This window comes from Phoca vitulina, unplaced genomic scaffold (genome assembly GCF_004348235.1).
Source record: "Phoca vitulina isolate PV1807 unplaced genomic scaffold, GSC_HSeal_1.0 scaffold53, whole genome shotgun sequence".
In the NCBI taxonomy this organism is placed as follows: domain Eukaryota; kingdom Metazoa; phylum Chordata; class Mammalia; order Carnivora; family Phocidae; genus Phoca; species Phoca vitulina.
The window spans coordinates 7,459,694-7,471,971 of record NW_022589756.1 but is presented as its reverse complement, the minus strand read 5'-3'; the positions used below and the strand labels follow the sequence as shown (position 1 = coordinate 7,471,971).

The following is a 12,278-nucleotide window of genomic DNA, read 5'->3' as shown; positions in this document are numbered from 1 at the left end:
TCTATTTATGCAGCAGCAAGAATGAGGTTTTAAAAATATCAGTCAGGAGGTGGATTTGAGGCTTGCCTTCCCATCTCCTTGTCTGGCTGCCTCTCGAATAAACCTTTTCCTTGGGACGCCTGGGTGGCTCAGTGGGTTAAGCGTCTGCCTTTGGCTTGGGTCATGATCCCAGGGTCCTGGGATCGAGTCTTGCATGGGGCTCCTTGCTCAGCAGGAAGCCTGCTTCTCCCACTGCCTGCCACTCCCCCTGCTTGTGCTTGCTCGTGCGTGCTCTCTCTCTCTCCCCGACAAATAAATAAATAAAATAAAATTTTAAAAAACCCTTTTCCTTGCTGCAAATATATATACATAATGTCACTTCACTGCTCCAAATCTCCCAATGCCTTTCCATCTCAGGGTGAAAAAAAAATGGATAAACAGATCAGAGTATCTTCATACAATGGAATATCATGCAGCAATGAGAATAAAACTATTTATGACTGCATACAATGACATCTATGATTCTCACAAATACAATGTTGAGGAAAAGATGCCAGACACAAAAGATTTATCGGTGTGGTTCCATTTGCATAAAGTACAAAATAGGTAAAAGTGATCTCTAAGGTTGGAAGTCAGGATGGTTAGTTACTCTTGGAGGGGTAACGTTAGAAGGTGTGTAAGTGGGGTGTCCATGGTGCTGATTATGTTTTATTCCTTAATCTGGGTGCCGGTGACATGGGTGCATTCAGTTTGTGTGAAAATTCATTAAACTGTATACTTTGTGTACTTTTCTGTTTGTATTGTACACACAAATGAGAAAAAATTTCCCACCCAGGTGCCCATATACACAAATGAAAAATTAAAAGATGACATTCATTTTCAAGATATGATTTCTGAAGACAAATTGAACCTAAGTAGCCTTTGTCATAATATATAGTTGGCCCTTGAATAATGTGGGGGTTGAGAGCCCTAACCCCCCACATTGTTGAAAATCCACATGTAATTTTTGACTCCCCAAAAGCTTAACTACTAATAGCCTACTGTTGACCAGAAGCCTTACCAATCACATAGAGTTGATTAATATATATTTTATATGTTATATGTATTATATACTGTGTTCTCATAATAAAGTAAGGCAGAGAAAAGAAAATGTTACTAAGAAAATCAAATGGAAGAGGAAAATGCAGTTACAGCACTGTATGTGTATTTATTGAAAAAAAAAAAAAATCCATGGATAGGTGGACCCGTGAGTTCAAATTCATGTTGTTCAAGGATCAACTGCAATTTGCTATTTCAGACCTCATCTGCTAACCATTCAAGTTACCTAGAAGCTACATACGGACGAAAGAAGTCAGAACGGGTGCAGGGTTTTCATAGCAATTACTAGAATTTCACTCTATAATTCCTATGTTCATTGAAAACACATTGTACTTCCTTCTTTCCTTCTCTTCCAACAATACTACTGCAGATTTCTTATTGACTTCACATTTATTCTCAGCAGTATCACTAGTTTTTCAGTCACCAGCCACTGTGTGTGTGCTAGCGCGTGTGCATACACGCACGCTCTGTGCCTTCACAGAAAAGGCGCACTCCTGCTTTCTCCTACAGTGGGCCCTAAGTTCTCTGACAGACCGATAGGTGGCTCTAATTCGTAAAATGTGTTAAAATATAGACCATGTTCTCTGTGTGCTTATAGATTCTCAATAGCCTTTCTTCTTCCAGACACTGAGCATTCAAATGGTTTCAGATCCTGATCACTTTGTTAAAAACCAGTGGAGGTTGTAGTCACAATGGTAACTGTTATTTATTGAGCAGTTGCTATGTGCCAGGCACCATGCGAGACACTTTCCTAGCTTCCTAACTATCCATGAAGTAGACTGTAGATCACCCTCATTTTACAGATGGCAAGACTGGGCCTTTGGGAGGTTAAGCAACTTGCTGGGGGGACACGGTCTGTAAGTGGGAGCTGTGATTCAAATCCTGCTCTCTGACTCCAAAGCCCACCCATTATCCAGTTATTACTTAACAACCCCTCCCCGCAATTGGCCCTGTCTGAAAACAGCTACTCTCAAGATGACAACTATCAACAACAACAGAACAAATAAACAACAAAACAAAGACTGACGAGGATTGGCGAAGATGTGGACGAACTGGAAATCTTGTGCACTGCTCAGAGGAATGCAAACTGGGGTAGCCACTCTGGACAACAGGATGGAGGGTCCTTAAAAAAAATTAAAAACAGAACTGCTGTATGATCTAGCAATCCCACTTCTGGGTCTATACCCGGAAGAACTGAAAGCAAGATGTCACGCAGATATTCGCACACCCATATTCACAGTGGTATTATTCACAATAACCAAAAGCTGGAAGCAACCCCAGTGTCCATTGACAGAAGAATGGACAAACAAAATGTGGTCTATCCATACAATGGAAAACTATCCATCCTTAAAAAGGAAAGAAAGCCTTTCACATGCCACAGCATGGATGAACTTTTAAGACATCATCCAAGGGAAATAAGCCAGGCACAAAATATCCTACTTCTCTAATGTGGCTAGAGTAGCCGCATACATGGAGACAGGAAGGTTGCCAGAGGCTGGGGGAAAAGAAGGATGGGAGTTTTTGTTTAAGGGGTATAGGATTTTAGTTTTGCAAGATGAAGAGTTCTGGAAATGGATGGTGGTGATGGCTTCACAATGTGAATATACTTTACATTACACAATTATATACTTAAAAGTGATCAAGGTGATAAATTTTGTATTATGTGTATTTTACCACCATTTAAGAAGAAAAAAAAAAAAAAGCTACTCTGCCTGGTATAGATTTTCAAGGGGTTGGCAATTTTCCAGTCATGGGGTGGATCCTGCAAAGAGACAATAAGGCAGTCTTAACTATCTCTCTGTGGGTCTCTAAGCCCCCATCCCAGTCCTACAACAGAAGTGCTAGACGCGGTACATCGGTGAAGCAAACACGGGTCTGCCCTCAGAGAGCTTCTAGTCAGTGCGGGAGATGGGCATGTGGGCACAGAATGCCTTCTTGAGGGGGTCTATGAAGTGTCCCTTTACCTGGGAAAACGTGATCTCTCCCCTCATGAGGCGGGCACTGGAGCCATCTGGGCCTCCTCTCCTGAAAGCTTCTTTCAGAAAGCCTCTGGAAGACACAAAGGAACAACAGCATGGGTGTTCGGAAGACTTCATCACAGCAGCATGTAGGGGACAGACACTATTTCTATCCATAGACAAACGGCTGTTAGAAAGGCATTCTGCCATGGAGGGGGAAAGGCAATGTTCAAGTTGGGATCTTAGCCTGAAAAAGCAACCTAACCAGGACGTGAGACCATAAACTAAATGATGAATATGCTGGCAGGTGAAGCAGCTCACAGGGGACCACCTAACAGAGACTCTTCAACTGTTAGTACTTCTGGCTTTGCCACTTAAGGGACAAACTCAAGACTGGATATGCATTCACTCCCATCTTCAGCTCATTTGCACAAGGCACTGCTCCAAAGGACTGCTTTATTAATACATATTCTTCAAAGGGAATGAAATATTTTTTTCCTGTTTTGATTCTGAACATATAGTTTCTATTTCATTTTAACCTTATTTAATTTTTAAAAAGTTTCCCATGTTATGAGCTAAATTGTACCCCCCCACCTCCAATTCATATGTCGAAGTCCTAATCCCCAGTACTTCAGAATGTGACTGTATTTGGAGACAGGGCCTTTAAAGAGGTGATTACATTAAAATGAGGTCATTAAGGTGGGCCCTATGTAATGAGAGGTGTCCCGAGGAGGAAATCAGGACACAGACCTGAACAGAGGGAAGACCACGTGAGGACACAGGTAGAAGGCGGCCATCTACAAGCCTAGGAGAGAGGCCTCAGGAGAAACCAACCCTGCCGCCATCTTGATCTTGGACTTCTAGCCTCTGGAACTACTGTTGAACCCACCCAGTCTGTGGTACTTGGTTATGGCAGCCCTAGCCATCTAACACACCTCAGCTCATATTCATCCCCTGTACACAGACCCAAGGAGTAGCAGACACAGAGGGAGAGAGACAAGCTCATTACCCTCTCACCTCCTTACATTACAAAATACAAGTTTCTACTCCATTTTCTTGATAATTTCCCACCCCCTGTGGTGGATCTGCTACCTTCACATGGCCAGCTGGGTGTCATCGGACAGATAAAGGATGGTATGTATGTGACACACACACACACACCTCCACCCCCTTGCACCCCCGGCGGATGTTGATAATCCATTACCACATCCGATTCCACTGAGTCCAGACGCTCATGTGCAATCCTTAATATAGTGCCCCAGGCAAATATTTACAATGCACGGGAATTGGTGAGCCAGTTAAAATTATTTACCATTCCCAAGTAAGATGACAAATATGTCTGATCTGGGAGTTTCATTTCTGAAAACAGTCAACTCCCTTCTATCCGACTAACCCTCTTGCAGGTAACAATTATCGACTTTGCACGAAATGTGGAAAGATATATTCCTACTACAGAAGCCTTGCTCAACTTTCCAGTAATAGCAATGGCTTTGCTACACCTTTGCCACCAGTTATTATTTATTTATTTATTTATTTATTTGAAAGATTTTATCTTTAAGTAATCTCTACACCCAATGTAGGGCTCAAACTTACAACCCTGAGATCAAGAGTCACATGTTCCATTGACTGAGCCAGCCAGGCACTGCCCTGCCAGTTGTCTTTTTTTTTTAAACAGAGTTATTAAATTGTAATTACATACCATCAAATCCATGTTTTAAGAGTATGATTCAATGATGTGTAGTAAATTTACAGTTGTGCAAACATCAGCACATGCCAGTTTTAGAACATTCATCACCTCAAAAGGTCCCTCATACCCTTCTGCAGCTGACCTCCAGTTTGAAGAGTCAATACACAATTCAACTCAACTATCTTGTATTGAGCACCTAGGCATGCAAGACATTGTGCTGGGTGCTGTGATATAAAAATGGAAAAGTGTGACTGCATTCTTAGGGAGCTCACAGGGGACAAGGGAGTCAACATATAAGCAAGTAACTGTAACACACTGGATGAGTAGGATGGAAAGCAAAGGGAAAATTATTTTTTCTGCCTGGAGAATGGGGGCTGATAGAAGAACAGGAGCTGAGGCAAGAATGTAACTATAGAGAAAGGAGATACCAATGTATCTATAAGACAAATCAGGCAGTAATAATAATAAAGGAAGCAATTTGAAATATGAATATTGTTGGATTGGAAAACACGAATTCCCAATTTTAAGGATGGCTAACAAAAGCAGTGAACAGTGAAATGGCCATCACACAAAATGAAATTAGTGAATAAAAAGACATGATACAGTTTTCAAGAACAAAGAGTAAAACGATGAAGCAATTGAAGTTAATGAGAAAATGATAAGACCTAGGGAGGCCAAATTCCTTTAATAAGCAAACAATAAGAATTCCAGAAGGATTGGGGCGCCTGGATGGCTCCGTCGGTTGAGTGTCAGACTCTTCATTTCTGCTCAGGTCATGATCTCATGGGCCGTGGAATCGAGCCCTGCATGATGTTCCTCGCTCAGCGGAGAGTCTGCTTGAAATATTCTCTCTCTCCCTCTGCCCCTCCTCCGGCGCCTGCATGTGCGCGCTCTCTCCTCTCAAATAAATAAATCTTAAAAAAAAAAAAAAAGAATTCCACTAGGATTGATCAGAGAAGCAGGAGAACACTTCTCTGTACTGAAGAAAGATTTGAGTCCTTAGATCAAAAGTATACCAATTACCAAGGCAAAACTAATAAAAAACAAACAAACAAACAAACAAAACCCCCACAATAGGCATATGTGGGGGAACTATGTCAATTCCTAGAATAAGAAAGGGTAACAACCTTTTGTGTAAAAACAGATTATACACAAAAGAAAAACAATTTAGAGTGACATTAGTCTTTTATCTGCAACTTTAGATGTCAGAAGATTGTGGAAAAATATTCACTAGACATGGAGATAAAAAGAAACAATGGCCCAAAATTCTATCCCCAGACAATTTATTATACATTTTTGAAGGCAACAGAAAATCCCAGCCTGTAAAACTAATGTTTACCATCACATGCATTTCCTGGAAAAAAAAAAAAAAAAGAAAGAAATTCAAGGAAGATTTCCAGTCAACTTAAAGATAGATCAAAATAGAAAGTTGAGAACAGGACAAATGTGGTTTAAAAGAAATTGGAAATGAAATTTCTTAAAATACCACTTGCCACAGCATTAGAAAAAAACAGAAATAAACCTAATGAAAGAGGTTTAAGACCTCTACCTGGAAAACCACAAAACTAAGAGAAATTAAAGACCTCAATAGATGGAGAGATCTATATCAAGTTCATGGATCAGGAGACTTAATATGGTTTGGGCAAAAATTCTCACCAAACTGATATAAAGATTTAATTCACTCCAATAGTAATCCCAGCAGATTTTGTGTATAAGTGTGAAAATTGACACACCGATTACAAAATTTATCTGGAAACTAAAGGACACAGAATAGCCAAACAAATCTTTAAGAATAAATATGAAGGATTTATATTACACGATTTTAAAATTTACTATAAATTAAGACAATGTAGTATTATTGCACAGACCTACACATCAACTTAGCGTAACAGGGAGTCCAGAAATAGACCTCTCTATATATGGTCATTTGATTTTTTCAACAAAGGCACCACTAAAATTTAATGTGAGAAAGGTTTTTTTCAATAAATGACTTTAGAGCAACTGGATATCCATTGGGGGTGGGGAGACTTCACACCATATACAAAATTTGTTTTGAAGTGGATCATCCACCTAAATGTGAAAGTTAAAACAATCTAGCTTCTAGAAGAAAGTGGGATATCTTCATGACCTTTAAGTAAGCAAAAATTTCTTAAAAGGACACCAAAAGCAGGGGCACCTGGGTGGCTCAGTCAGTTAAGCATCTGACACTTTTTTTTTTTTTAAAGATCTTATTTATTTATTTGAGATAGAGAGTGTGAGAGAGAGAGCATGAGAGCAGGGTGAGGGGCAGAGGGAGAAGCAGACTCCCCGCTGAGCAGGGAGCCTGATGCAGGGCTTGATCCCAGGACCCCAGGATCATGACCTGAGCTGAAGGCAGATGCTTAACCGACTAAGCCACCCGGGTGCCCCAAGCATCCAACTCTTGATCTCAGCTCAGGTCTTGATCTTGGGGTCGTGGGTTCAAGCCCATTTGGAAAAAAAAAGGACACAAAAAGCACTAACATAAAACAACAAAAAAAAGATAACTTAGTTGTCATTAAAATCAAGACTTTCTGTTCATCGAAGATATCGCTGAGAAAGTGAATGAGTAAACCATATACATGGATATGCTTGCAGTACATATGACAAAGGACTTGTATCAAGAATATCCCACTCTCCCTGCTTGTGTTCCCTCTCTCTCTGTGTCTCTCTCTGTCAAATAAATAAAATCTTTTTAAAACAAACAAACAAAGAATATACAAAGAACTCCTAGTATCGATAAGAGAAAGACGACCCAATTGAAAAATGGGCAAATGACTTGAACAAGAGTTTCACTCAAGAGAATTATCAAATGGCCTATAGGCATATAAAAAGAAGCCCAGTATCATTATTCACCAGGGAAATACAACTTAAAACCACAATGAGATGCCACTATATACCCACCAGAATCACTACATTTAAACACCCTAAGAATATCAAAGACTAAAGACCATGTGGAGAAAGTAGACCTCTCTTCTACTCCTGGTAGGAGTATAATTTGATAACAGTTTAGAAAATGGCAGTCTCTATTAAGCACTTTTATATTGACAAGAGGCACAAACCTTTGTGTAATAAAGTTATAAGGCACACACCTTTATGCAACAATTAAGATAGCATCAAAAAATGCAAAACGAAGGGAGTGGGGATTATATCAGGACAGTACACTGAGCATGTATCTATTTCTCTCTGCCTAAAATCCCACTGAGATTATACAAAAGCTATCCTTAAAAGATTTAAAAAGACAAACAACTTCAATAGTTCAGAAAACCAAGAAAATGTAAATTATTAGACTAAAAGATATGAGAAAATCTTGGAAGACAGATGTAGCCTGGAACATATTAATTTAAAAAAGAGAGAAAGGAGGAAAACAAGAGCCCAAACATGTGAAAAGAAGTCCACTGTTGCTCTTCCCCCACTAAGCCCAAGAGCAGGTTCAAAGTCACTTCAATAAACTCCACAAGTAGAAAGTGGACTTGGGGGCTTCTGACAGCTGATCTGCTCTCTCCCCTTCCTTCTACCATTTCATTTATTCATTAGCAAATATTCATTGTGCACCTTCTACAACAGGCATTGTTGTAGGCAATGTGAAGGAAGGATTGAACAAAGCTCTCTTTCAGGAGCTCACATTCTAGTGGGGGGAGAGGAGGGAGAAAGAATAAGCTGGTAAATTATATAGTATTTTAGTGAGAAATACTGAGAAAAATTAATCTGTAAAGGAGACAGTGTTCCAGTTATTATTGCTACATAAAACATCAACCCAAAATCCATGGCTTAAAACAACCACAGTCATTTTATTATCTCTCAAGGTTTCTGTGGGTCAGGAGTTAGGGAAGGGCTCAGCTGGGCGGTTCTGACTCAGGATCTCTCCTGTGTCTGCAATCAGATGGCAGCTAGAACAGGATGGGGGAAGGGGAGAGCTGAAGCAGCTGGGGACTGACCGGGCATGTCTCTCTCTCCCAAATACTCTCAGGGCCTCTCCATGTGGTCTTTCCAGGTCAGTTAGCGTTAAAAAGAAAACAACATCTCAAAATGGAGTCACTTATGTTAAGGCCCCACATCAGTAAGACTTCATACTTAACTACCTGCAGTTTCAAACCCCCTCGCCCCGCCCTCACCACGTAATCTTTAACGGGGCAAACTGGAATTTCCTGGCCAACACTAGGAAGTAAGCCCCTGATGGACCACTTCCATTCCCCTTAGGAGGGTGAGTTGTCTAAAAAAAATGCATTCCTTGCTAGTAAATTCCCCTTTTCTGCCCCCTTTACCTTTAAAAACCTATTTTGGACAGCTCCTCTACTTAATAGATGGAATGCTGCCTGACTTATGAATCATTTAATAAAGCCAATTAGATCTTCAAATTTACTTGGTTGAATTTAGGGTTTTTTTAAAGCACTAGTTGGGGATTCCTCCCAGCATGGAAGCCTCAGGGCAGTCAGACTGCTTATCCAGTGGCTGAAGGCTTCAAGAGTGATATTTCAGTGAGCAAAGAGAAAGCTGCAACACATTTATAACCGAAACTCAAAATCACAGGGCAGGGTATCACTTCTGCCATACTCTGTTGGTCATAAAAGTCCACCCCACTTCTAGCAGAGGGAGTAAAGAGTGCACCTCAATGGGAAGTGTCAGAATCACAGGTAAAAAGTGCACATGGGTGGGAGATATTGCTGCGGCCGTCTTTAGAAAATATAACGTTATGGGTAGAAAGTCATCTCTCTTAATTAACAACTAAAATACAATTATTCCAATCACTTTATTTTTAAAGATGGGGCCCAGAGAGCTTAACTGGCTAGTCCCAAGTCACACGGCTAGTGGTGGAGAGGCCATTTACATAATGGCTCCCATTCCAGATTTAAATATTCTACTGTATGGAGACTGTAGAAGACTCAGAGCCCTATGAGTATAGTTACATACAATTTAAATTAAAATTCTGATTCCAGTTTTTTTAAAGATTTTATTTATGAGAGAGAGAGAGAGAGCATATGTGCACAAGGGGGTAGGGGCGGCGGGGCAGAGGGAGAAGCAGACTCCCCACTGAGCAGGGAGCCCGATGTGGGACTCGATCCTGGGATGCCAGGGTCATGACCTGAGCCGAAGGCAGATGCCTAACTGACTGAGCCACCCAGATGCCCCTACTGATTCCCATTTTTAATAACATTGGAAATTTAGCAATCATCCTCTTTGTTTTAGTAAAATACACATAACATAAAATTGACCATTTTAACCATTTATAAGTGTACAGTTCAGTGCCATTAAGTACATTCCCATTGTTGTGCCACCACCACGGCCATCCATCTCCAGAACCTCTTCATCTTCCCATCTTTGCAAAACTCTGTGCCATTAAACAATAATTCCCCATTTCCCTTCTAGGCAATCATTTTAAACCAGATTATATTTCATATATGTTGTCACCTCCTCAATCTTCCACAAAATATCAACTATATATGAAATTTAATCTTATACCATTAACTACGAGAATCTTTGTTAGTGGTTTTTATACGACGGAACCCTTGAAACCTCCCACTATGTCTAGAATTCACTCGCTGTCCCCCAAGGGGATTCTCCTTCACGCGCTGAAAACACACATTCATAGCTAATAATGAATGAGTCAGAGCAGCTGGAAGCAGATGCGTCCCATGATAAAACCGGAGTGGAAGTGATCCACCTGCCTGGGGAAAGTTCTGGTGTGAGTGAGCACCAGGATAGCTAAGCTGACCTGGGCATGGCAGTGTGGGGTGTACTGCAGTTGAGTTCTGACGCTAACGACCCAGAGTTTGCACAGACCCCACAGGTTGAGGGCAAGTCCTCCACAGAATGAGCTCACTTCAGATACCAGCCACAAGTCTCGGGGAGGGGGGGTCTCCAGTCCACCCATACTTCTGACCTACTGGATATAAATTTGGAGGTTCCCACAACCCTCTAGGTCTGATAATTCACTAGAACAACTCAAAGAATTCAGAAAAGTGCTATACTTACTATGATCACAGTTTTATTTTTTTAAAGATTTCATTTTTAAGTAATCTCCACACCCAACGTGGGGTTTGAACTCACAACCCCAAGATCAAGAGTCGCACACTCTACCAACTGGGCCAGCCAGGTGCCCCTACAGTTTTATTTTAAAGACACATGAGACAAGTTCTGGGAGGGCATGCAGAACATCTGTGCCCTCTCCCTGTGAAATCAGAGCATGTCACCCTCCAGGCAAATCAGCGTTCACTAAATAGGAAGCTCCAATGAGCTAGAGTGTGCAGAGATTTTATCAGGGTTTCATTATGTGGGCACGGTTGATTAAATCATTGGCTATCTGATTCAACTCAATTCTCAGCTTCCTCCCTAGAGGTCTGGCTGGCCCAAAGTCCCAAACCTCTAATCACTCAGTTGGCTTTGCCGGTGACCAGTCCCAATCATGAAGATTGGTAAGCGCCCCCATGAGTCATCTCACCGTAACAATGGCATTCCTTTCCCTCAGGAAATCCCAATGGTCTTTAGAAGCTCCGCGCTAGGGGCGCCTGGGTGGCTCAGTCATTAAGTGTCTGCCTTCTGCTCAGGTCATGATCCCAGCGTCTTGGGACCGAGCCCCGCTCCATGGGGAGCCTGCTTCTCCCTCTCCAGCTCCTCCCTTCTTGTGTACCCTCTCTCGCTGTCTCTCTCTGTCAAATAAATAAATAAAATCTTAAAAAAAAAAAAAGAAGCTCTGTGCTAGGACAAACACCAGACAAATTCTTCATTACACAGAAAATAAAGATACCAATAATTATGCATGCTGACAGAAAAGGTTGTGTTAATAGAATAAATTACTATCTATGCACATTAAAAAATCATAGGTAATCGTAAAGAAACTAGAAACAAAATGTACCCATAAGAAGACGAGAAATGTTTCCCCAAGAGAAAACTGGAGAAAAAGAAAACTTGATCAATACAACTATAGACAGGAAAAAGAAGAGGAATAAAAGGGGTGCCTGGGTGGCTCAGCCAGGTAAGCGTCTGCCTTCGGCTCAGAAGTCCTGGGATCGAGCCCCACGTCGGGCTCCCTGCTCAGCAGGGAATCTGCTTCTCCCTCTGCCTCTCCTCTCTACTTGTGCCCCCCACCTCAAATAAATAAATAAAATCTTAAAAAAATAAAAAGAAGAGGAATAAAAGAAGGAACACAAAACACAAAACATCATGGTAGGAATCAACAGTTCAGAGAAATTAAGAAGAAAATGACAAACAATCCAGTACAAAACCAGACACTACCATGTTGTGGAATACCACGGAGCGGTTAAAAAAGGAAAGGTAGATACATAAACAGACACAGGAAGATGTCCCATTGTTAAGTGAAGTAAAATCATTAAAATTAAGTAAATGAAGTAAAAAAAAAATTAAGACCTAGAACAGCATGTGTACTATGATCCTATTGTTTTTTTTAAACTTATCTATCTTCCAAACTACCTACCTACCAAACTGTGCATAAACGTGCCTGCAAATTCATATAAGCAAGTGACAGACTGACAATCCCTTATCTGAAGCCTCAGAACCAGATGAGTTTCAAAAGTCAGGCT

The 12,278-nt window shown here is 41.0% G+C and overlaps 1 protein-coding gene across 2 annotated transcripts in view; it reads right to left on the bottom strand.

Moving 5' to 3' along the window:
* Window positions 1–12,278, bottom strand: part of EPHX2 (epoxide hydrolase 2) — a 70,215-nt gene that overhangs the window by 52,844 nt on the left and 5,093 nt on the right. The window contains exon 2 of one of the 2 annotated variants that reach the window (XM_032389135.1): window positions 3,042–3,126. The exons of the other annotated variant lie outside the window; for it this stretch is intronic. Within the exon in view, the coding sequence (XP_032245026.1) occupies window positions 3,042–3,126 (85 nt within the window). The remainder of the gene's footprint in view (window positions 1–3,041; window positions 3,127–12,278) is intronic. 2 annotated transcript variants of the gene reach the window in all.